General features: G+C 37.8%; 1 protein-coding gene across 1 annotated transcript; it reads right to left on the reverse strand.

Annotated features, from left to right (window-relative positions):
• Positions 1 to 369: 369 nt before the first annotated feature.
• comp.S (cartilage oligomeric matrix protein S homeolog) lies at positions 370 to 27,024 on the reverse strand. Its single transcript, XM_018243708.2, has 16 exons — positions 26,575 to 27,024; positions 25,249 to 25,386; positions 21,569 to 21,643; positions 18,087 to 18,227; positions 16,174 to 16,278; positions 15,283 to 15,390; positions 14,216 to 14,372; positions 13,390 to 13,508; positions 13,059 to 13,111; positions 8,934 to 9,127; positions 7,604 to 7,782; positions 7,186 to 7,234; positions 5,132 to 5,328; positions 3,681 to 3,853; positions 1,493 to 1,632; positions 370 to 586 (listed from the first exon to the last, which is right to left on the reverse strand). Exons 3-16 carry the CDS (start codon positions 21,641 to 21,643, stop codon positions 534 to 536), a joined length of 1,743 nt encoding a protein of 580 aa, XP_018099197.1. The 5' UTR covers positions 25,249 to 25,386; positions 26,575 to 27,024; the 3' UTR covers positions 370 to 533.

Raw genomic sequence — 27,024 nt, forward strand, 5'->3', positions numbered from 1 at the left:
CAACACTTAGACACTAGACTTAAGATAATAAAACATATTTCTGATACAAATTGCTATATTATGCAAAATAGCATTTGTTGTATTTAGACCTTTATATCTTGTTACAGATGTCAAATTACACAAACATGTAGGCAGATTTAGAAAGCCTCGGTTATCCTGAAAAAAATGATGTATAATTTTCCTAGGTAAAATAAACCCCCTCTCCAAAAATTCCAGTTTGATGGCTGACTGACAGCTTTAGTAAGAGCAAAAGACAAATTCAGAAAAAATGTAGTTAATATGTTGTGTGAAAGACAAAATCTGCCCCCTAATGTGTTCCATGGGCAGATGGTAGGCCAATGACAGAGCATTAACTGAGGACTTCTTTGCAATAGTCAACACCTTTAATATGGTGAGCCTAAATGATTTAGCATGTCAAGATAAAAGAAGTGAGATTATCAACAGTCAATGTGCTTTGATGGGTCCTGGAGAGTAGGCGCTAGTAACTGATGAGGGATGGGTATAAAGAAACACAATTGTGTGACTGCTTGTAATTAAAGTTTCTTCAGCTGTTCTTTAAACATCTCATAATCATTGGGGATGGTATCTGTGGGGAAAGAACACTTTCTTTTAAGAACACTGTGACAGAAACATTGTCTTAGAAGTATACTGTTTAGGTGGCAACACCAATAAACAAGTAACAATTTTGGGATCTTAACATTAGTCCACAAATTCTAGTATTAGACTGCCTAGACCAGTGGTCCCCAACCAGTTGCTCACGAGAAACATGTTGACTCAGTGGCCTCAAAGCAGGTGTTTATTTTTCAGTTTCTGGCTTGTAGGCAAGTTTTGGTTGCATAGAGCCAAATAGATCCTTCTATAGGCTGTCAATCCACATTGAGCTGCCAAATAGCCAATCACAGCCCTTATTTGACACCCCCAAAAACTTTTCATGGTTGTGTTGCTCCCCAACTCTTTTTATATTTGAATGTGTCTCACGGGTAAAAATGTTGAGGATCCTTGACCTAGAGCATTTCATAGCCTTTGTTTCCAGTGTCCGTTTCAGATTGTTTTCACTTGGTCATTTGTTCCTTTGTTTTAAAAGCAGTTTAATATACCGCTTCAACATTCTTTCAGTAACAGAGAAAAATGATTTAGATGTGGCACCTTTTATTGAAATGCAGGCCCGGATTGGCAATCTGTGGGTTCTGGCAAATGCCAGAGGGGCTGCTATAAGGTCCCATGGAAAGTCAGTATTTAGTGGGCTGGTGGGGGCTGTTTAGGCCTCTGTGTACCTGAAATGCCAGGGCCTATTTTAATTCTCAGTCCGCACCTGCTGAAATGGATTGCAACCAGTTGCTTTACCCTCATCCAGAGTCCCTTCTATTACACTGACTCTGCTCTCACAGCTGCCTTTACTAATTTGCAGTAGCTCAGCCTACCCAATATTCTTCTCAACAGATGTTCTGGGTCACAACATGTGACTGTCAATTTGTTTAAAAAATGTCCTCACCGTTACAGCGAAATCGCAAGTTTGACCAAATGATATTTTCCTGGGAGAAACAAAAGACTCCTAAGCGGCCTCCCCTCATCGTGGTATCCAGGACAACTCCAGAATCTGCAACTAGTTCAGGACCTTCAAAGAACTTCACTCTGCAAAACATAAGCCATACTTCTGAAAAACATGGAGGGGGAATAACTGTGGCCTTTTTAAAATAGGGATGCACCGAATCCACTATTTTGGATTTGGCCAAACCCCAGAATCCTTTGCGAAAGATTCGGCAAATTAGGGGTGGGAACTGAAAAACTTTTTTTACTTCCTTCTTTTGTGCAAAAATTCAAGCGATTTCCCTCCCCGCCCTTAATCTGCATATGCAAATCAGGATTTGGATTCAATTCGGGCGAATCTGAATCCTGCTGAAAAAGGCCGAATCCTGCTCGAAATCCTGAACCGAATGCTGGATTCGTAGCATCCCTATTTTAAATCAAATGACAAGCACCCAACTTGATTTTAGATTGTATACACACTTTTACTGTACAGTGATGGGTATGCTGGTGCGTTATAAATATGTGTTAATAATAATAATACTAAATTATGAATTATCACATCTAAGCAGCAAACAAATTTGCGGGAAAATTGTTTTTTTTCTATTAATGTGCGGGGAAGTAAGATTAAGGAGCATAGGATTACTATGTATTTCCTTGATGTTAATTTTGTTTCATGTTTTAGTGAGATCCACCAACCAATCCCCTTAAGGGTTTAGTACAAGCTGATTTGCCTTTCCCTAAAGGTTAGCCTGTCAGTCATTTGGTAGCCAGAACACTGAAACTGCAGCGATAACAAATGGCCCAAGGTTGTTTCTGGAACTGGGTAGGATTAAACAATATGGACCTGGAAAGATTATGTACGTACATGCTGACTTTGACAGGGAAAATCATGAATTTTTGACATTTTCGATGATATTCAAGTCGGGAGACTGTGACGGCCATTCCAGAATATTTTACTTCTCCCTCTGCATAAATGCCTTTGTAGATTTCCAAGTGTGTTTAGGATCATTGTCTTGTTGGAATATCCAACCCCTGCGTAACTTCAACTTTGTGACTGATGCTTGAACATAATCCTGAAGAATTTGTTGATATTGGGTTGAATTCATCCGACCCTCGACTTTAACAAGGGTCCCAGTCCCTGAACTAGCCACACAGCCCCACAGCATAATGGAACCTCCACCAAATTTGACAGTAGGTAGCAGGTGTTTTTCTTGGAATGCAGTTTTTCTTCTTCCACCATGCAAATCGCTTTTTGTTATGATCAAATAACAAAATTTTTGTCTCATCAGTCCAAAGCACTTTGTTGCAAAATGACTGTGGCTTGTCTAAATGAGCTTTTGCATACAACAAGTGACTCTGTTTGTGGCGTGAGTGCAGAAAGGGCTTCTTTCTCATCACCCTGCCATACAGATGCTCTTTGTTCAAATTGCGCTGAATTGTAGAACGATGTACAGATACACCATCTGCAGCAAGATGTTCTTGCAGGTCTTCTGAGGTGATCTTTGGGTTGTCTGTAACCATTCTCACAATCCTCCACATATGCCGCTCCTGTATTTTTCTTGGCCAGCCAGACCTGGGTTTTACAGCAACTGTGCCTGTGGCCTTCCATTTCCCGACTACATTCCTTACAGTTGCAACTGGCAGTTTAAACCTCTGAGATAGCTTTTTGTAGCCTTCCTCTAAACTATGATACTGAACAATCTTTGTTTTCAGATCTTCTGAGAGTTGCTTTGAGGATCCCATGTGGTCACTCTTCAGAGAAGAGTCAAACAGAAGCACAACTTGCAATTGGCCACCTTAAATACCTTTTCTCATGATTGGACACACCTGCCTATGAAGTTCAAGGCTTTACGAGCTAATCCAACCAATTTGGTGTTGCCAGTAATCAATATTGAGAAGTTACATGCATTCAGATGAGCAAAATTACTAATTTTTGCACAGCCAGTTTTTCACATTTGATTTAATCTCATACAACTGAATACAGCTTCATTATAAATCTTTGTTCAGAAAACACCCCAGTACTCCTGGGATGTTCCTGGGAAATGAAAGACATACCACTGTTATCTTTTTTGTTGAAAATGGAGCAAATTATTATGCAGGCTGAGAGGGGTTCCCAAGGTTTTTCATATGATTGTATTTATACTGTACCTTACCTAATATATCCAACTGAAGGTCTGTGCTGTAAGAGCCAACGATATGAGGTCTTATCTTTCCAGCCTACATTCCTGGGATCTTTCCACAGCAGCTTCACTTGGTTAACAGTATCACCAGTGTGCCACAATGAGTTTCTCAGGTGTTCTCCTGGTCCTGTGGTTGATTTAATTGCCTGTCAAATGCAAGTAACAGCTAATAGTACTGAATAGAACACAAATCATTTAGATGCAAGGGTAACATGTATATTCATTCAAGCAGATGTGAACAATATCTCAATTGTATTTAATATTTTTATCATTGTCTGACATTTAAAAGAAATTCTGTTGTTATCAGCCAGTGAATGATGTAGTGTAGGACTGGCAAGAAATTAGCGGAGACAAAGTATGAGAAAAACAATTTAACATTCAACTAAAGGAAAGTAAGATATTATGTTTTAGTGAATAGTACTTTAAAACAAAAATGATAATAAGGAAGTTACGTGCCAGTATAAAATTACTACAGAAATTGGATAATTGGCATATTAACTCTAGTCATGCCAGTATAATTACTACAGAAAATTATCAGCATATTAACCTCAGCTCTGACAAGTATAGTCAATGTTAAAATGCTCAATAAGCTCTCCATCAGTAGAACTGTCAACCTTTAAGAGAAATTATTTGGGAGATCATTTGTGTGCGTTGTGCACTGCCATTTTGTGGGGTGGCTTCTGGGATCCCCCCTGTTATGTAACTGCGTAAACACACAATAGGCAGCCCTCTAAGATCACTGGAAAATAGAGACTGATCACTTGATCATTTGTTCCAGACATGCCAGTGAGATCAATGGATAGATTGAAAGCATTACCCACACAAGCAAAATGCCAGCAGTGAAGTTTTCTTCTTCTCTTGTGCTCCAGCTTCACCTGGATTACTGCATGCATAAACACCTGTGAAAAATCAAAAATGGCTGTGCTTCCAAAGTGGAACACACAACCATCTTGGATTTTCTCCAAACAGAGTAAATGGAGGCTGTGGCAGCAAGTTATGCAAGTTTATGAGGGAGCCAGAGAAAAAAATTAAAAAAAAAGAGAAAATGTGATACAGTGGCCCTGGGCACATGCCCCATTTACCCATTTGGTAACCACAAAACCCTAAAACAGTGTATTCCCTTTTTAAACCTGCCTTTTATACATTCAAATTTGGTCAGGGTCCATCATATTATATACTTACATACATATGAAATCACTTCTCAATTAGACATTAGTTCCAAGATGATTTCGATTCAATAGATGTTCATCCAAAAACCTCACCATAATTTGCTTTCAGTTTCCTAAAATCTTACCCTAACTGACCTTAATATGCTTCAGGCACTACTGTGGGCCTCCATGGGCAGGGAAGCTGTACAATTTCAGGAAGTGCTCTAAAATATACAAGAGACTAAAGCAAAGCTTGGTGTTTGATCTATGAGTTACCTTTAACTGAATCCCAGGTTCAGCCACTGCTCGGAATGGATTGAGCTGCCAATAGGTTTGCTCCATCTGCTTCCACATGACAGCGTAGAAGCTAGAACTGTCCTGATAGCCAAAGATAAATCCAGCATAATCATCATCTGTTTCTGTGTTAACATGGAATGTTCCTTCAAAGTCCACTCCATTGAATGCAGTATAGCCTGAATACAGAAAATAGAAGCAAAGTCATATTATTTCTCAAGGTGGATAGATTCTTTCCATTCACCAATGCTGTTGACTCCATAGGACTTATGGATATAATGACCCATGGCAAAGAGCAACTACAGCTCCAGTGATAAGGGCACACATTAGATTAGGCTCAGTGCAGAAGAAAGTTAATGGGTCTCGCTGTCTCACAGAGAACAAGAACTTGGATTTGATTAAGACTGCTACTGTAGACCATTTAGATCTTAAAGACTGTTCCCGGATGCATTATGAATACCTGTATAGCAATAATTACACAAGCTGGTGCGTATGATAAAGAAGTTCCAGTGAGGGACTAAATACAGGTATGGGGCCTGTTATCCAGAATGCTCGGGACATAGGGTTTTCCAGATATCAAATCTTTCTGTAATTTAGATCTTCATACTTTGTCTACTACAAAATCATGTAAACGTGATCATGTTTTGCTTCCAATAAGGATTCATTGTATCTAAGTTTGGATCAAGTACAATAATATTACAGATAAAAAGAAAATTATTTTTAAACATTTGGATTAATTGGAGATGGCCTTTCCATAATTCAGATCTCTCTGGATAACGGATTTCCGGCTAACGGAATCCCAGGTTGAAGTATGAAGACCAACATAAAGCCAATTACCCACTCTAATCTAAAAGCTTTGGACATATTTCATTAGCCTGCAGTTTTTATCAGTATATGCTTTTGTTGTTGAGCACAAGTCGGTACTGTGCATCTCTGCAGGATGAACCTATTAACATTAACAATGCATCTGCAACCATAGGGTTCCACTACACATTTCTTGCCCTGTTTTTGCATGGTAGTATGTACATAAAGTTACTTCTTAGTAGGGATGCACCGAATCCAATAATTGGGATTCGGCCGAATCTTTCATGATAGATTCTGCCGAATACCGAACCGAATCCTAATTTGTTTATGCAAATTAGGGGCGGGAAAGGAAAAAAGTGGAAAGGATTAGGCCGAATCCTGCTGAAAAAGACTGAATCCTGAACCAAATCCTGGATTCGGTGCATCCCTACTTCTTAGCTATGGAAAGACATTATTTGTTATAATTTATAATACATTCATGTATACAAACTGAAACACCAGTACACACAGTTTTTACTATGGTTCTTTAAAGGAGAAGGAAAATCCTTTTTACTTGGGAGTGCCAAAAGTTAGGCACCCCCAAATGATCTTATTTACTTACCCGACACCCTGGGCTGGTGCACCTATTAGGAGAAAACTGCACCAGCCCAGGGTTATTCCATTGAGCACCATGGAGCAATCCTCTTCTGGCTTCTTCTTTCTTCAAATTTCCTGGGGCAGACGCATGTGCAGTAGAACTAAATATCCAGCTTCTTCGCTAAAGTATGGCTTTTCGTTCTATTGCGCATGCACAGCCGTGAAAAGAAAGAAGAAGCTGGAAGACGATTGTTCCGTGGTGCTCATTGGAAGAATCCCGGGCCAGTGCAGTTTTCTCCTCATAATAGCACCGGGCCAGGGTGTCCAGGGGGCCTGGACTGTGGCACCCCCTAGCTAATAACAAAAAAACCCTGCTTCCCAGCCACTCTCTCTTACCAGCGAGGAAGGGGGAAGCAAGTCGGGTGGGAGTGGGCGGAGTCAGGCAGAACACATGGGTGGGATGTGGGCGGAGGCAGGGTGGGAAGTGGGCGGGAGGATGGGGATCAGAGTGTGCCGGGCCCGGCGCACTCTAGTTACGCTAGTGCAGGTAAGTAAATGTGATCACTTGGGGGTGCCTAACTTTTGGCACCCCCAAGCTTAACAAGACTTTCCTTCTCCTTTAAGATCCTTGTCAACAAAATGTAGAGATTTCTTACCCACAGCAAGTCCTGGGTCACTATTCATTGTCTGTACAATTTCCATTCCCTGAAACATACACACAGATATTTAAAAGATATGGTTGTAAACTGGCCTACTTTTTACATAAGCACTACATGTACTGCAGTTCTATAAGAAGAAAAAGCTCTGGGTCCAATAATATTGTAGTACCGGAAGAACAGATAAACATCGACTTGGCCATAGTTGTAACTTTTACACGTTTATTGGCCAGTTTCAAAGAACTGAGCCTTAATTTTTTTGTCATGGTCCCTTGGCTCCTTTCAAACTATGTTTTAGTCTATATGGATAGTCAATATCTTTAAATCTGTGAGATATGCATACTGTATATGAACACTTTGGAAAGATAAGTTACAGGTGTAATATTGATCTCATCTCATTAGGTTAAAGTGATCTTACCTCATTTAAAACAATCCAGTTTGGATCAATTTGGGCATCACCTTCAGGATCTAAAACAACAGTTTGGTAGGCCCTAAAATCGGTCAGCGTGATCTCAGCATTTTCTGGACAAACGTCAACCTTGTCGATAATTAAATCTTTGTCAAAATCCCCTTCACAAGCATTTCCAACACCATTGCCTGAAAAACACATTACAGAAAATTCTTTGGTACTTTCTTTGTAACTAGAATCAATATTCCCCCTTTTTTTCTTCTTATTGAATTCACTCTGCTCTACTTTCAACTTCATCAGCCAATGCCTGTGTTTCCCAGCTCACGGAGGAGGTAACCAGTACCTATCTCATAGCATAGAAATGCATCTCCTATTTTAATTTAATTTTAATTTAATGTTTAAGTCAATGGCAGAGGTCCAATGACACATTTGAAGATGTTAATAGCCTTCCTGACATTCAAGATTCGAGATTTGAGTTTTGGGGTCGTTTTTTTTCTTAGATAAATTCCCATTTGAGTTGCGAGTATATTTGAATTCATTAGAGTTAAAAAATATTCAAATGAATTCTAAATCCTTTGCTAAATCTGCTCAATAATGTGATCGAAATACCCTGTAGTGGGATGTTGAATTGAAAGGAAGATCTATTTGCACATATACAGCACAATCCATACACTTCAGTACAAAATCAAACTAAAAATCACATGGCATTTAAAATGAACTGTGTAGTTAGTGTTAAACATGCCTTTGCAAAAACAAAATTGCTCATTTCAATTGAAGTTTACATATTTTGTGTTGTGTGTATGTATTAAAACTGAAGCTGAAAAGTCATAATTTTTGTGCCAAAAAAGTTATACTTTAATTTTGCAGTGTAATTGCTGCAAAAAAATGATATAAAATAGCTAATGCAAATGTTATCTTGTTTTGTCCTTATTTGTGCAGTGCTTCTTTTCCTGTTAATCTTTTATTACATTTCCCCAATTGATTTATTCAGATGACTAAATACAAAAATGGGGAACAATGAACTAAAAGGTGTGAAGTTTGATCTCAGGTTCAGTAAACTATACTGACTAATCAGCACAAAGCATCTGTTTACAGGGTTGGACAGGGGGCCCAGAGCCCTCCTGGGTTGCTGCTTCGGGCCCCATCCCACCCCAGCAGCAACCTCCAGCTGTGAGGGAGGTCAGGAGGTGGTGCTAGCGGGGTCCACAGGGTTTTTTCCTGGTGTCCAGTCCCACCTTGTCTGTGTAAATGCAAACATCTGATTGGTTCCTATCTGTTATTAGATATTGGAAATGCTGTGCCTTTTATTATATCACACCTTTTCACCATCTCTTCTTACCATCAGAATCGGCCTGGTCAGGATTAGGTACAATTCTGCAGTTATCAGGCCCAGGGGGAGCAGTGTCTGGAATGCCATCATTATCATCATCCTCATCACACTCATCTCCATCTCCATCCTTGTCACTATCCACTTGGTCACTGTTGATTACTAAAGGGCAGTTGTCAGTTGTGTCTTGGTGACCATCGCCATCACTGTTCATAAATAGGGACAACACACTCACATAAGGTGTTGCATACATTAACTCTGTAGTATAATTATTTCTCTTTTCTGAACATGTCTATATGTGTAGATAGTGGAAGACAAAAAAGATCTTTTACATTATAGCTACAGTGTTTTAATAGTGAAGTAGGAACTTAAAGAATAATAGAGACGATGCAAAAACCTGGGTTGTGATGGCTAAAAGGGGTAGTGCACATAGTTTTATTATACAACCATCATTCACTATGAAAGAGATGGTGAAAATAGAAGAAAACAGATATTTCCTTAAAGGGGTGGTTCCAATTTAAGGTAACTTTTATTATGTTATAGAATGGAATTTATTCTGACTCTTTGCAGCTTTCAGATGGGCATCGCTGACGCCTTTTAAAAATCAACTGCTCTGTAAGGCTACAAATGTATTGTTATTGCTACTTTTTAATTAGTCATCTTTTTAATCAGGCCTCTCCTATTCATATTCCAGTCTCTTATTCAATAAAAGATACCCCTTATTTCTCAATTATAGTGTATTGAGAATAAGCTGCTGATGGAATCTATATAAGTTTTGAGAACAAAAAACTGCATAATTGTCCCCAATAATAGTGTATCTTAAAATGAACTAACTGAATTATAACATCAGTTGATTACCAACATATACAGAGCTCAATTACTTAGAAACCATGTGCTTGATATAAAGTGCTAGTGCAATAAATTAAATAAATTCATTAACGTCCCCTCATAAGAGTTAAAGTGACTAAGTGCTGTATTGATAAACATACTTGAAGTGAATTATTATTTGTGATTCGTTAACAATTAATTCACAACAATGATTCCAACTAAATATAGAAGGGGTTAACTAATGAGCCATTAAGTAATAATAAAGTGATTAGGAAAATGAAATCCCAATTCATTCAGTTAAATTACTATCATTGCTCCATTGATAAGTAGGAGATTGAAATAAAAGCAGGTGTAGAAGTCCCATAGAAACTAACTGGTATTTTGCTACCTCTGGACCCCACAAAGATGGAGAAGTCAGCGCTTCTGTGACTGTGCTCTCAAATGTTACCTTGTCTATCTGGTATAAGGAACTAACTCAATTTGTTTTTTCTCAAAACTGTAATATAGATTCCTTCAGCTTATTCTCAATACAATATAACTGAGAAAGAAGGGGTATCTTTTGTTCTACTCATCATAACAATAATGTACTGACGTGAGTCAGACCCCTTTATTAACCAATCTATTCAATATACCTGTAGATAGATCACTCTCTCAATAGATACAGTCTCTTATTCAAATCAATGCATGGTTGGTAGGGTAATTAGCTACCAGTTTAGTTAAAACACAAATTGAAGAACTGCTGAATAAAAAGCTAAATAACTCAAAAACCTTAAATAATAAAAAATAAAGCCCCAGCCACACTACTAAAACAAAGCTTCTCATTTAAATGGGCGAATCCACACATTAAATACCTAGGAGTCAAACTCCAAGCTAATCTCGGGAAAGCTTATGAAGACAACTACCTTTCCCTGCTAAACTCTCTTCACAAACGATTGGAAAAATGGGGGAAACTACAGTTATCGTGGTTGGGGAGAATCCAAGCTATTAAGATGATTTTTCTTCCGAAGCTATTGTACTTATCTCAAGTACTACTGATACCTATTCCCCAATCATTTTTCTCCTCGACTAAATCTATGGTTATTAAATTTGTGCGGAAAGTTCTAGATTGAAATATAATCTTCTTATCCTCACTAAAGATAGGGGTGGACTAAGCTTACCAGATCCCTTCCTGTACTATCTAGCTGCCCATTTGGTTCGTATTCATACTTGGATTACGGGGAAAAGCATGAAGGCGTGGAGCACATTAGAACAATCTTTTCTTTCCCAACCCATTGAAAATATACTATGGATAACAGATAATAACCACCTTAAAGAAGCACATGCCCACCCCCTGATTAGAGCCACATTAAAAGCATGGCATATGAATAAACAATCATACAACCTTATGAAACCCCCTTATTTAATCTCAACATTATTGAATAATGCAGAGTTTCCCCCGGGATAGAAAAAGGTGCCTTCACTAGATGGGGCATCTGAAAGGGTCGAGGCACTAGGTTGAGTGATTTTATCAAAAATAACAAAATAATCCCATTAGCACTGATCCAAAAGCGATGGGGCACTCACCCCAGAGAGAATTATAACCAATTGCATGGATATCTACAATCAATCAAACCAAATAATTGGTCCAGACAAATCACCCCATGGGAACAAATTCTAACATCACCAATAGAAAATGTTAAAATGCTGTCTAATACTTACAAGCTATTATTGAATGGCATTCCCAGAATCCTTCCAGCATTTTGCTCGGCATGGGAAAGGGAACTAAAAATTAATGCTCCTGAGCCAAGGTGGAGCAAAATCTTTCAGAGTATACATAAAGCTTCCAGCGCCTCAAGGGCAACAGAAGCGATCTATAAATTGACCTCAAGATGGCACTACACACCAGCCAGACTAAGTAAAATGTACTCTAGCTCATCAAACAAATGCTGGAGATGCAATGCGTGCCCCATATTAAATATTTCTTGGAAGGAAGTTTTAAGCAACATATATAGAGTGTCAGGAACAGCGATTTCAACAGATAATCAAGCTCTAATTATTCTGAACATACCAATTAACCTTAAAACTATGGCTCTTGATCCCCTTACCCTACACCGTTTACAGGCGGCAAAAGCCTTGATCCCGCGGAAATGGAAAGATCATCAACCACCTACATTTGCGGAATGGGTAGCTAAAGGCGAAGAAATAAGAAATTAGCCCATATACTGCACAATAACAGTTCCAAATATTGGAAAAACTGGTCCCCGTGGATAAACCACATCAGCACACAAGGTAGAGGCTAAAACCCATACATTAGACTTTGAAGATATATAAGCTGCGTATCACCCCCACACATTTTCCATCTTTAGTAGACTACAATCGGGCATGGCAGGAGATATTTGTTTGGAGTTTTTTTTGTTTTTTTTTATTCATCAGACCTCTTACTAGCAGATTAAATATCAGAGTACTGACTTGTTGTCGGTGAAAGCCTTTAAATCTATCTGTAAGATGTATAATGACTTTCTTGCATGTGAATGACCCCCCCTTTTCCCTTCTTTTTTCTGTACTCAACCCACTCATCTTTTTGAAAACAATAAAGAGAGTTTACAAAATAAATAAAAAATAAAGACCAATTGCAAATTGTCTTAGAATATCACTCTCTGCATGATGCTAAAAGTTATCTCAGAATGAACAACCCCTTTAAGGCCTTCCCTTTTGATAGATTCAAAATAATTTCAAGAACAAGCCCACTTGCATACTGTATGTGTAATAGATTGTATTCATTCACATTATTCCTCTTATCTCTTATTCCACCTTATCTTCCTTCTTCCATGATAAGGAGTAACATCCAGTACAGAAGCCTAGAAGGACTAGGGTTTTATTAATTTTCTCAGTGCTTGAGGCCACTTTTGTTACCAATCAAAACCAAGACAGAATAATGTCACCTTTACAAAAGATTTTCTAGTATCTTAAAGGACTTTCATACAGCAGCTTTCATGATGACCATTGAAATAAGATCCATCCTACAATTTGATGAGTCCTTGTTTATAAGAGAATTAATCAATCATTTGTACAGTTCTTCCTTTTTTCTTAAGCCATATAAACCTTACATGGGTCTTAATTTATATGAGTGATTATTTAGATTAATGCATTACATAACTGGGAGATGCACAATACACCAAAGACTTGTGATCCATATAATATAACTCATCAGGAAAGCAAACAATAGAGAATGATGGGCATTTAAAATAAAATGTTGCATTCAAGGTACATAACTCAACATCATATTCTATGTTTTGACCTTACCTATCTTGGTTGGTGTTTTTACCTTACCTATCTTGGTTGGTATCACAGACATCACCAACCAGGTCATGATCAGCATCTGACTGAAAGAATAAATAAGAAGCCTATTAATTTGATGCACACATTGATTTTAACCTTGTTGTGTGTCAAAAGGGCGCACAACTTTTTAAAAATACCTTTGTATTGCTTTAATTCTTTATAATTCTAAATTCATTGATACTTTAGATATGAGGAGCTTTCACAAAGGTTAAAGCTAAATTGGGGCTAGATTTACCAGATTTAGACAGATGCATATGTGCAACCATGTGACAGCATTCTAAATTGCTTTTGTGATGGCTTGCCTTGTACACTCTTTCCTTACTTGGTCTGGGTTCCTGATCGTTGGACAACTGTCACAAACATCTCCTACACCATCCCCATCAGTGTCTTTCTGGTCAAAGTTGGGAACTTTCTTACAGTTGTCGACTGTATTTTTAATTTCTGCAAAAAAGCATTGAAAATTAGAAGATGAATGCAGTTTGCTCCAAATTTCTACTTTGCGGATGAACCCCATTTTATGAATTCTCTAAAAGCAAGTAATATAGCTGAAAAAGCAGCAACGTTTTTCAAATAAAGGTCAGAGAACACATTTCAATACATTCATTTGACTCACGCTTGAAGGATTTCTTGGGTGCTTTATAAGTAATTTGGAAAAAAAACACATTCCAGCCTTTTGGTGCAAACCATTCTTTCTTTCCTCCTCTTGCATGAATGAGGCACATTTTAAAATGAGTTCTATATGAAGAATGCTTTTGTAAGCAAATATTTTACGTATGTGTATTATTGAGTCAGCACACTTGTCTGATGATTAGTTCCACCTTTTTCTCCTTTCTTAAATGGCACAATTTAAGTGATTTTTTTTCTCGGACATAAGGACTTATTCCCAGAGAAAAAAAGTAAGACTTTAATGTATAATATGTTATGGCGGCCAAACAAAAACATATGCTTTATGAAGGCATCTAATGCCTTTGGTGCTGGGTAAAAAAATAGTTCTTTCTTTTCACTGCTAGAATTTAAGCTCTTGTTATTATGAAATATTTTCCAGATATTGTTTGCAGATATGTTGCAACTGTTCTATCTACAGTATAACACATTAATGTTACTATACACATTGCTATACTATACGTTTACAAGTGAAATGAACATACTGTCTCCATCCATATCATCATCACAGATATCTCCTTTTCCATCCTGGTCTGTATCTGTCTGATCATTCTTAACATTACGACAGTTATCGCAAGCATCCCCATAGTCATCCTGGTCAACATTATTTTGGTCCAGATTGGGTACGTAAACACAGTTATCCTGTTTTAATAATGGGAAGATAAATTAATTCTATATATTGTCTAGTCGGGAACTTACTTGTTATTGTGGTTGGAAATGTTTCATTTGGTGATTAATATTTATATATGTACATGCATAAAAGTGTAGAATAATACGACATTTGTATGTTACCCATTTTAATTTTATAATGTTATTAGTGTCAGTATTAAAGAAAGTGTTTGGTTGGTTTTTTTGGATGCACCTGCTCCATTCTCTCACTAAAACAAAGCCCTTGGGTTAGCTACATCGGCGTTTGTAATGCAGGAGCCCCTGGCCCCACCTTGCCGTTCTTGCTTACTCTTTTCTGCGCTGGAAGGGGTTGGGGGGGGTGCATTGATAGTGAAGAGCAGGGATCCCCAGCCTTTAGAACCAGTGAGCAACATTCAGAAGTAAAAAGAGTTTGGGAGCAACACTAGCATGAAAATGGTATTAGGCTGCTAAATAAGGGCTGTGATTGGCCATTTGGTAGCCCCTGTGTGAATTGTCAACTTACATTGAGGCTCTGTTTGGCAGTACACCTGTTTTTTATGAAACCAAAACTTGCCTCCAAGCCTGGAATTCAAAAATAAGCACCTGCTTTGAGGCCACTGGAAGCAACATCGAAGGGGGTTGGAGAGCAACATGTTGCTCACGAGCTACTGATAGGGGATCACTGGTATAGAGAGTGCAGTTGCGCTCTTTTGCACTAGAAAGACGAATTTCCAGTTTAAAAACCAGAAATTCGCTCCTAAAGGTACAGCAGCAGCTTTTTTGCCGCCCCTGGAACTCTGCTTTTTCAACTCACCTCATTGGCGCAGCTTCCCTGGTTAGCTAAAGAGATCCGATTCCTCAGTATTAAACTTTACCTTGACTAAAGGCTCTTCTTTAAAATAGAAATTCAGCATTTCCAAACCTGCATGTTAGGAATCTCATCTCCATCAGCATCATCATCACAAGCATCTCCAACACCATCTCTGTCGGCATCTTCCTGACCAGAATTGGGGACTGTTACACAGTTGTCCTGAAACAGTCAGAAAAATAGATATCTGAGTATGCGTGGGAGATTTGGCCTTAAAAATGAAATACAGAGTATCTCTGTGACTACGTGTTTTTGTTAACTGGTGTATCAAACTTTCTTTTTTTCAGGCAAAAAAGCGGTGATTAATTAGAACTGACCTAGTAATGTATAATGTAACACAAAAACAAATCTCAAGATAACGTTTCATATTAATACAAATTATATAAAAAATTCATGAGACTTCCCATATAGAAACTCTGTTGGTTAAGTATTCATTCTGCAGGTTAATGTTTCAGCCATTCTTTTCCGGATGATACTGTTAGATAAACTTATTAAGATTTAAACACATTGTTTATTTGTGATTTTTTTTTAAATATATTTTTTTTTATTTTTTGACAACTTTGACTCTTTTGTATTCTTCAAAGTAAATAAAAGTGCTTGCTAAAATCATTTTAAGAAACAAGTTAAATTGTAAGAAAATTACTAGGTAACAGATAAAAAAAGAGTCTTATCAATATGTATTTTTTTTTTCAGCAAACCAGTTACATTATGTAAGAAATGTTAGGAAAAAAAATGCTTGTGCTTCTTTCTTTGTAAAACTGGAGTGTTTATCTATGATTATTATAGTTTTTTTTTTTATTGTTACTTAAGACAAGTGTTTCAACCTTCTATGGAGCTGATAGAGAATTAAATGGTTCAGGACTACAATTATTAATGTATCAATATTGCATTTGTCTCTTCACAATATCATTTGTCACATTGTAATGACAGACTTTGCTTTCTTACCTTTTTACATTTAACCTCATTACACCTCAGCTTTTCATCAGGAAATCCATCAATATCTGTGTCCTTTGCGCACAATAATCCATTTCCCGCCCACCCAACTGCGCACTGTGCAAATGGAAAGAGAAACGATACATTCTTTTCAATTCAATTTTCAAAGAAAAATCCTTGATTCTACCAGTTCCTTAACAATATATCTGTGCAGGAATGCTTACATAATGGGATAGATATATATATATATATATATATATATATATATATATATATATATATATATATATATATATATATATATATATATATATATATATATATATATATATATATAATCTGTAAAAAGGAGGGACCTGCTCAAGATGTATTTTGTCAGTCTGCTTTGCTTCCAAAATAGCGGTTATGTTGAGCTGGACATCTTACATCATGTACAACTGATGTAATGCCAAGGTCATTTATGTTTTCTTGACTCCTATTCCAAATGTACTTTTAAAAAAATGTTTGGCTCCATATTTGCATTCAATCATCTAAAGCTTTTGAAACACCACATTTTGACAGATGTTTTAACTATATTCCTTATCTCTGTCAACTTTACTTTCTGGTCTATCGTACAGATCAAATGTTCCTCCAGTGAAATATTCAAATCAGCATTTCTAATTGAATCTTTCTTCCTCCTCTGAGGAAGTATGCAGTTATGAAACAGGTCAGACCTCGGACACTGTTTTAATCAGATGTGCTAATAAAGATGGATGATGCTGAACTAAGCGATCCTTGAGTCCCAGAGTGCGCTGCATCATATGATTTCATATGAGCGCCTACCTTCCCACACAAATTTCAAGCACTGAGATTGTAATTTGGATAACCTACTCATTGGGGGGTTCACAGGTAGTGTGCAAAATAAGTATTGTATATTTGGGAGGATAGACATTTTCAGAGCATGAATTTTCCCCAGCTCCTTCTTGCACCGGTATCTCCAGGCTATAGTTTACCCAGCCCGCCTATTTCTGCCCCTGGTTGGTATATTTTACTGTCTGTAAATACAGCTGTGCTCTGATTGGATAAAATGCTGGCAGAAATATCCAATCAGAATTCGGCTGATCTCTACAGCACAGAGTCGGGAGGGCTATCCTTCCCTGTTTAACGGACCCGTGCAGTCATCAAGAGAGCAGGTTTTTTTTTCAGTTTTACATTTTTCTTCATGCGTCACATAGGTTTGGGGAGGCTTAGAGTTGAGGGCTTAGAATCATCGGTGGCAGCTCACCAAATTATCCAAATTTAGCCTGAATTGACCCCCCCGGGACAGAAGGACGTCTGTTCAGTTCTACACCATTGGCCATGCCCCCCACTTTCTCCTATTTTAAAGTTTTGTAATGATATCAAGGTGCTTCCCATTGAAGGATCAAAATGTGTAATTGTTTTCCCCCCTTTCTCTCTTCCCTTCTCTCTCCCTTTTCTACTATCCCATCTTCTCCACCTCACCCCCCATGCCATACTCTCCCCCCCCGCCTAAAACAAACCTAAAGAGTTGCTGTCAAATGTTTATTAATGCTTAATATTTTTCTTAAGATGACATGATGGTTCTATGACACAACAATGTATGTTTTTATGTTTACTTAAACCAAAAAATCATAAATAAAAAATGTTTTTATTGTGGCCAAAATTAATATTATTGCATTTTCTGGAGGTAACTGTAGGACGAACGTAACTTGCAGTGCTTACAGGCAATCCACTGCAATTGCTATTATCATTGCTATAGTCCCGTTACAGTACATAATCTCAATCCCACTTTGAGATTGTTCTTTTATCCATGCCCGTGCATTTATTGTTTATTATTCTGCAATACATTGTGACCCAGTCTATGGACAGGTATGTCAATTTGATGTTTATTTATATATATGCAAAATACTAAAGCTAGCACTTACCACGCATACTATGGAACCATCCCTTTCCATGATGCGGTCAGCATTTTCATGACACTTGCTTATCTCTCCATTGGGACACCTTTTTTCACTTTCGCAGGCCCCCCCTTGGCCTGCCTTGCAGAGGGTACATTTGTAGGAACCCTATATGTAAAAAAAAAAAAAAACCAGTAGTAATATATAACACCAAACTGAAAAAAAGAAACTACAAACCTAAACAAAAGTCAAATAGTAACTGAAAACACTGTTTAACTCTAGGATGGCTAACCAGTGGCATAGTTGCATGTGCTAAACCAACCTCCTAGAATTCAGAGTATTGTAGGTAAACAGGTAACTGCACATTATAGCAAAAGATTTGTGCTTTTCAAATTTCAAGCTACTTTATATACTGTATAAGCCTTGTCATATTTGACAGTATAATGAATCTTGAACATAGATGATAAGCCATTGTTATCCCTTAATCGTTTAGCTAGCAGCAAAGTATAAGTAAGTCAAATTATCAGTTTCATGTTCAGGTACAAGGAAAAGTATACTGGAATTGTAAGTAGGGCTTACTTTGTACAAAGATCCATTTTATGGTTAGTTCTCCAATATGTCGTTGTGTGCACTCAAGCACATGAACTAAAAGCAGGCTATATTAAGATGCAAATGCATTTGGGACACTGCACATTATTTTCCAAATCAAAACATGAAAAGAAAATTATCCAGTTTGTTTTATTCCTTTATAGCGAAGAAAAGTGAATATTAGGCTGTTAAAAAAAATAGCAGTGTCTGTGTTCTTTATAAACTCAAACATTCACTGTATAAACTGAAAAATGTTTCATGATTTTGCTTTCCTTTGAATCACTGAACTACTATTTAGTTGTATAAGCAGTGTTTCTGAGAACTGCTGCACATCTGTGTTGCATGGAGTCCACCAACTTCTGGCATCTGTTACATTCCACAATTCTTCTGCATTTCTTGGTTTTGTCTCAGAAACACCATTTTTATGTCACCCACAAATTTTCTATTTGATTAAAGTCCGGGGATGGGCTGGCCACTCCATAACATCAATCTCGTTGGTCTGGAACGAAGATGTTGCTCATTTACTGGTGTGTTTGGGGTCATTGTCTTGTTTAAACATCCATTTAAACGCCATTTCCTCTTCGGCATAATTCAACATGACCTCTTCAAGTATTTGATGTATTGAAAAAGATCCATGATCCCTGTTATGCGATAAATAGGCCCAATGCCAAAGTATGAGAAACATCCCCATATCATGATGCTTGTGCCACCATGCTTCATTGGGGCTCATTTATCATCACTGGGCAAATTTGCCCATGGGCAGTTACCTATAGCAACCAATGATTAGCTGTTTGAAGCCAGCTGCAAGAAGAACAATGGATGCAGGAACTTGATTGGTTGCATTGGGTTACTGCCCATGGGCAAATTTGCCTAGTGTTGATAAACGAGCCCCACTGTCTTCACGCTGTACTGTAGCTTAAATTAAGTGTTTGGTAGTCATCTGTCCACAAAATGTTGTGCAATTTCTCTTTAGGCCAGTCAATGTGCAAATTGTAACCTCTTCATCAAGTCTTTTTTTCAACAACGAGACTTTGTAGGGGCATCTTGTCGATAGCTTGGCTTCACATAGGCATCTTCTAATTGTAACAATTCTCACGGGACTTAAGGCCTTCTTTGGCCATCCTGGAACTGATAATTGCCTAAGTCTTTGCCATTTCAGCTATTACTCTATCCGTTTAAATGGTAGTTTTCTGTTTTCTTCTACGTCTTTCAGGTTTTGGTTGCCATTTTAAAGCAGTTGAGATCATTTAAGCTGAGTAGTCTATACTTTTCAAATATAATATTCAGAGCAAGCTCACCAAATTTAGTTGTTGGCTTCTTCCACAGGTATTCTGTGTATAATACCCAATAGTTCAATGCATTCAGTAGTTTGTGGAACAAATCCAGGGCAGCAACTTGTCTGCAAAGTTCTTTATTGGGAAGCTGAGTTACACAACATGTTTCGGGCCTACGCCCTTTATCAAGTGCCAGGCACTATAAATGTATTATAAACACCCCTTTAACCAGCAGATGTTACTGGAAAGTGTCCTGTACTACCTTGACCACAGAGTAAATATTTGCACAAATATTTATTTTCAGTCCAAGCATCACTTCAGGCTTTTATGCAACTTGCAAGAAAGGCTATCATTCAATGCATTATGGAAAATGTACAAATGTTTGTGCTGTGAATGAGGCCTGCCCTGACAACAACTAAACATGTCCTCTATATTTCTGATCATAGCACATTAAAGTGGGCCTGTCTCACCCAGACACAAAAAGCAGTCCTTATCAAATGAAACATTAATTCCAATTTCTATGTTTTATTAAAGCATTCATAGCTGTTGTAAGCTCATTTAAACATCTCAGATGTCAATCAAATATTGTCTGCCCCTCCTCTATGCCCTGGGCATAGAGGAGGGGCATAAATTACTTTCACTTTCCATTTAGTACTTCCTAGAAATTGCTGTTCTCCCCATATTCCCCTGTTTTTCACCTTTTAATTGCTAGCTAGGACATTGGGATGGACATCAGGTCCCCCATTCTGGTGCACAAACAAGATTCTGAGATGATACAAGGCTTGCCTTAATAACAGTGCACACAAAATGGCTCCTGCCTGCTTGCTGTAATTATTAATTCCCAGACTGGAGGAAACACGATTCAAATAATTTATATAGTGTAATTAAAGTTCATTTTGCTTGACTGATGTGATAAAATAGGATTATGAATCATTTTTTGGGTGAGGGGTCCCCTTTAACCCCTATATGTAATAAAAAGCACTAACTCTGCCTAAGTACAATAACCTAAAGCAACCCATAAAATGTTTGCTTTTAAAGGAACAGTAACATCAAAAAATGAAATTAATTTAAAGTAATGAAAATATCATGTACTCTGCTCTGCACTGGTAAAACTGGTGTCTTTGCTTTACAACCTCTATTATAGTTTATATAAACAAGCTGCTGTATAACCATGGGGGCAAAGAATACATAGTAGATAACAGGCAAACTCAGTAGAATCCCATAATATACTACAGAGCTTATCTGTTATCTTTTCTCCTTTTTAAACTTTGAATGGCTGCCCCATGGCTAAGCAGAAGCTTGTTTATATAAACTATAGTGGTATTTTTGAAGTAAACGCACCACTTATACCAGTGCAGGGCAACAGTTTATTATATTTTAATTACTTTAAACCACTTTAATTTTTTGATGTTACTGTTCCTTTAAACATCAAGGATTGCTATGGGTAACTGCACCTGGGCGAACTTTGTGTCTTTTATTATATAACTTTAAAATGACTTTAGACATAACAATAAGCTCCGAACCTATCATACAAGTGCCCTAATATAACATGACATCAATCTAACAAAAATAACAGAACACATGGAGCATAGATGTACTGTATTTTGTTGTCATTTGAAGATAATTTTATTTGGATACCATCATTACCTTGGTATTGGTGCACAAAGAGTTGGCAGGACAGGGGTTTGCTTCACTCTCACATTCATTTAAATCGTCACACATCTGGAGAATAAAACAAACTATTAGTTGCACTTTACTTTTACAAAATAAAAATCATGATTAGAGGATGGTCAACCATCATATTTATGTAAATCATAAATAAATGAGTAAATAAATGAATCAAGTATTTATATTTAGTATATTACTAAATATGAATTACTTATATTATTAGAATATGTGTCTGGGTGGGTAATTTCAAAAGGCATCATGTGATTCCAATAAATCTGAATGGTGACTTGGACACTCAGCAAAGCACCCCATTGCTTTAACTGCTTAGTGTTATGTATGGTAAGCCAGACCCAGAACAAACCCCATGGTCCCAACCTCAGTTCACGCTTCCGCCTTTGCCTGCAGGAGGAGCCCTCCGCTACTCGGATGCCGCCAGGTCTTAAAGTGAGAGGACCAAGGAGAGAGTTCTGGGCAGGCAAGAAAAAGAATGGGACAGGAAGAATGGGAAACTAGGAGCGTAGTTATGGAACAGGCCGGGTCAAAACCAATCGGGCAGACCAGTAACAAATCAGAAGGCAAGAGGGTAGTCGAGGTGACAGGCCAAGTCAAAACACATCAGTAGCGCAGTACAGAATCATGATCCAAGAGGATAGTCAAAAACAGGCAAGAGTCAGGACAGGCAGCAAACTAGACAAGGTCAGGGACAGGCAAGATCAAGAACATTTTAAACACATTAGAATCACAACCAGGAACTATTAGAAATACTGTAGACCTACGTTAGCCAATGTGTTACTGGTCGTGGCCCCTGTAAATATTCAAATTTCACATCAATGCGCAATGACATCAAATGCAGCGTCCCCCCACACCACTAGGTATTCTAACACATTCCTGACTTAATCCTAAAGTGTCAACTAAACTTCCATATTATTTCCACAGCTCGAGTTTGAAAAGATATCCCCTTTGGAGAAAATTTGACAGAAAAAATGTTATATAAATCACTGTCCAATCTGTTTTCTCCATCTGTAGTTGAGTTCTCAATGAGATGTGGGGTAATGGCAGATGGAGTAACTAAATTAGCCAGAGCACAAGGCTCAAGGAAAAACAAACAAATAAAACATAGACATAGTACAGTGTGATATTGTGTTTAAAATAAAATCAATATGGACACCCCCTCCATATGAAAGAGCTAAATAACCGTTACACCCAGAACTTTACTCCTCTTAACGTACACATTTTATAGGTGGGTACTCACAAACATACACTTTCACAGCTTGCATATAGAAAATCCTGTCCTGAAGTATAAACCCACCTTTCAGCATAAACCAAAACAAAGGTTGCTTTCCCTGGATCAAGCAGGAACAGACTGCTCTGTGGCTTCTATCTCCCTCTGGCGACCCACCAGCCTTGAGTGCCGTGAGTACACACCCATTAAAGGTGTACTGTACATGTGGTGTCTATATTGATTTTAATTTTAACACAATAAATGATGGTATATAACAAAAAATGTCACACTATGAGGCAAATTCACTAACCTCTGAAAATTCACCAGCGACGGCTTCGCTCACATCGCAACACTTCGCCATGCGTAGATTCGCCAGGACAACGCTAATTAACTAAAATCCGAAGTTGCGTACAGGGCGCCGAACGCTGGCAAAGTAGCGCTAGCATTACTGCGGCAAGCGAAGTTGCATTAGCGTTGCCTAATTTGCATACGGTGGGAAGTTAAAGTTCAATGGGCGTATATGTTTCAGTCAATACATTACACTACACAAGCCCGGGAAACCTTAATAAAAGAAAATAGAGTTGTTATATTGCCCTAGACATGAGCCCAGTGTATAGTTTATGTGCGATATGATAGGAAATGTAGGAGGGGAAACTGGGTACCCCAGAAAAAATTTACAATCTTTTGCAGCCTTTCACCCTGAAAAATGAAAAGTCGCCAGCGTTTTTTGGGACTTTTTCAACTATTTATTGAAGAAGTCCTGTCTACTCTATTGCACTTCGCCTGGTCTGAGGTGGCGAAGGCAAATCTGGCACAAGAGGTAACGTTCAGTAAAATCCGCATCTTAGTGAACTTGCGTAGTTACGTCCATTCGCCAGAGCGCAACTTCGCCAGGCGTAAGGTAGCAAATTACCGCTAGAGTCTATCTCCTTTACGCCTGCGCCCGTTAGTAAATTGGCGAAGTAACGAAATGACGTCACGCTGGCGAATTTTTTGCTAACGTTAGTCAATTCGCCCTTAAGTAAATCGGTCCCTTTATGTTTTTTTTGTTTTTCCTTGAGCCTTATGCGCTGGCTGTAATTTAGGCACTATTAATTGCACTTGAAGGGATACAAGTGCAAGCTGCATAAGAATTGTGAACTTATGGAAACCTTGGCATTTTTTTATATTTGGATTTAACCTGTTAATGGCAGATGGGGCCTACAGTTTGGCCACTCTTGATGTATGCAATAAAAATATATAACACTTGTTTCATTTAGGACCTACAAAGAAACCAATAATAGTCAGCAGTAGGAAATAGAAGTATGAAAAGAACATCATAACATGTGTTTCCCAGAGTTTCAATATCACTAATATATTTTTTTAAAACTATTAATGTTTGATGGTAAATTAATGTCATATATTATACAACTAAGGCTCTTAAATCCAATCTCCTACAAGGGATCCAGATGCCAAAACCATCTTATTATTCAGAAAAATACCCTTTGGCTCTGATACTCTGTGACAACTGCTTGCATCCTGACACCTAGTGGATCCATTGACAAATGCAGATGGTTATTTCTTGAAATTCAAGTTTCTTCTGCATGTTTGACAAGTGCAGTTGAACTAAAATTCAAATCTTTTTTGAAAAAAGTTCCTGTTCCTAAAGAGTAAAGTTCATGACTAAATATTTCTTATCTTGTTCTTTCATGCAACTAAACTAATTTAGGAAGGGCTCTCCTTAACTTGTGTATCTATCAGTATTTTTGCGAAATCTGTTTAGTAGTACACCCTTCTATTCTACAACAGTATTAAAACATGCTAGTACTCTATTAATACATTAATAATTATTATTTTCCTCATATGTTCTTGAAATTTTTGCTTTCCATGCAGTTTATTTTTTGGGTATTCCTCAAATTACTTCTTTATGTTTAAAAAAATAATTGAAACACAAGCATAGGGCCCTTAAAAGTCAGTACCCTCCTCCCCTTTCTAGTTTACCATATTTTTTTTTGGGGGGGGGGGTTATATAAGAATGTAGATATATCACTAATAATGTAACTAGGGTTGCCACTTTTGTAAGACTCTCCAGATAGGGATGCTGGGCAGATGATGTCTGTTGACAGGAGCAGTGACATCAATGGTGGAGCTATGATGCGATGATGCCAAAATGTGCATCAATCAGGGTTGCTTCCTGTCCTGGATTTCAGACTTCTGAATCTGGGCAGGAAGTTTTAAACCTGCTTGTACAGGAATAACAACTGGAATTTTCCATAGTGGCTAAATCTGTTGTGAGTAAGAGAATTATTTTATACACAGTAGTTTATGCTACACAGATATCCAATTCATTTTCCACAATATTAGTCCAGTCACTCAAATCTGATCTGGAAACAGACAAACATTACTTTTGCCCTTTGATTAAATAATTAGTGTAGTGCTTCCTTTCTTTCATATTTACCTGCTCATTAGCTCTTGCATACTCCAATCCAATGCCATCTACGTTCTTCCCTATATAACCAATAGGGCAGGGTTCACAGTGGAAGCCAGGAGAAGTGTTGATGCAACGTACTCTGGGAAAACATGGGTTCACTGTGCACTGTGGAAAAAAATACAATTTATACTAGGGATGCACCAAATTCACTATTTTGGATTCGGCCGAACCCCCGAATCCTTTGCGAAAGATTCGGCTGAATACTGAACCGAATCCTAATTAGCATATGCAAATTAGAGGTGGAAAGGGGAAACTATTTTTTACTTCCTTGTTTTGTGACAAAAAAGTCACATGATTTCCCGCCCCTAATTTGCATATGTAAATTAGGATTTGGATTCAGTTTGGCCTGGGAGAAGGATTCGGTTGAATCCGAATCCTGCTGAGAAAGGCCGAATCCTGGCGAATCCCGAACCGAATCCTGGATTTGGTGCATCCCTAATTTATACACTATTATTAGTGTGAATGTTTTTTTTATGAACGTTTAACAGTATTGTGTTATTTTTGCCATATTAGCAGGTTACATTCATGTATTTATATATTATAAAGTGCTTCTGTTTAATTTAGTCATTGTGCTTTTGTGGTACACTGGCTCTCCTGCTGAAACTATATATATGTACAGGCATGGGACCTGTTATCCAGAATGGATCTTTCTGTAATTTGGATCTTCATACCTTAAATCTACTAGAATATCATGTAATCATTAAATAAACCCAATAGGCTGTTTTTGCTTCCAATAAGGATCAATTATATCTTAGTTTGGATCATGTATAAGCTACTGTTTTGTTATTACAGAGAAAAAGGATATCATTTTTTAAAAATTGGATTATTTGCCTAAAATATAGTCTAGTCCGTTATTCTGAGTTTTCTGGATAATGAGTTTCTGTATAACGGATCGCATACCTGTATATATAAGGCACAACAGACATTCTGTTTGACAGAGAGGAAATGATAATATTATTACCAGGAAAAGCTATTATTCCCCACTGCAGATTCCTTTTATGATGTGTTTTGTACTTGCATGCTAAAATACCACAGATGCATACATAACATGTAAAGGATAAAATACACATCCTTATTTTGTAATGATCTTTTTATGAGAAACTTGAATCTGCACATTAAACAAGTGCAAATATATGAATCAACTGCAAATAATCTTTACTCAGTGTATATGAAAGATTTTCATCCTGCCCAAAAGCAGAGCCTAAAGAATGTCATGTTTTTCAGTTACTAGCCACTTTTTGGCATTTGATTAAATAGAGTATACTGGATATAAGGATATAACCGATGAGTCACCTGCAGTAATGGCTGCTGCTTAATGTCTTCCACATGATGTCATCATTGTGCTGTTTCCATTGAGGGCTGAGAAGAAGACTCCTCCCAGGGTTAGGAGGAAGAGGAAATAGGAACCTAATGGATTGTGGTCTGGTGTGAAAGAGCTCTGTGTTGAAAAGGGAGTAGATTCCATGTAGCAGGTATGACCTGTAGCTGCCTGGAGAGGAGCAGTCTTTTGTGCAGAGATTGTCTCATGAAATGCTTGGGCCAGACTGTGCCATGTGCAATGAACTGCCTGGGGGAGGGGGCAGACTGTACCATAAAATGCTGAGGGGCAGGCTATGCAATGAACACCTGGGGCAGACTGCTCAATGAAATGTCTAAGGACAGACTACCAGTAATTAACCCTTTAAGTGCCACCGAACGCAGAATCTACGTTCTGTGGATAAAAGTACCCAAAGTACATTCTGC

Source organism: Xenopus laevis, chromosome 1S (genome assembly GCF_017654675.1).
Source record: "Xenopus laevis strain J_2021 chromosome 1S, Xenopus_laevis_v10.1, whole genome shotgun sequence".
NCBI classification, from domain to species: domain Eukaryota; kingdom Metazoa; phylum Chordata; class Amphibia; order Anura; family Pipidae; genus Xenopus; species Xenopus laevis.

Bases quoted from the DNA above. Each gene is read 5' to 3' on its own strand.
- comp.S (XM_018243708.2), bottom strand. From the start codon at position 21,643: ATGTGTGACGATTTAAATGAATGTGAGAGTGAAGCAAACCCCTGTCCT. The intron at 9,128-13,058 runs GTAAGGTAAAAA...ATTTATGAACAG, and splicing joins TGTGATACCAACCAAGATAG to TGATGGCGATGGTCACCAAG. The intron at 5,329-7,185 runs GTAAGAAATCTC...TTCTGTATTCAG, and splicing joins TGACCCAGGACTTGCTGTGG to GCTATACTGCATTCAATGGA.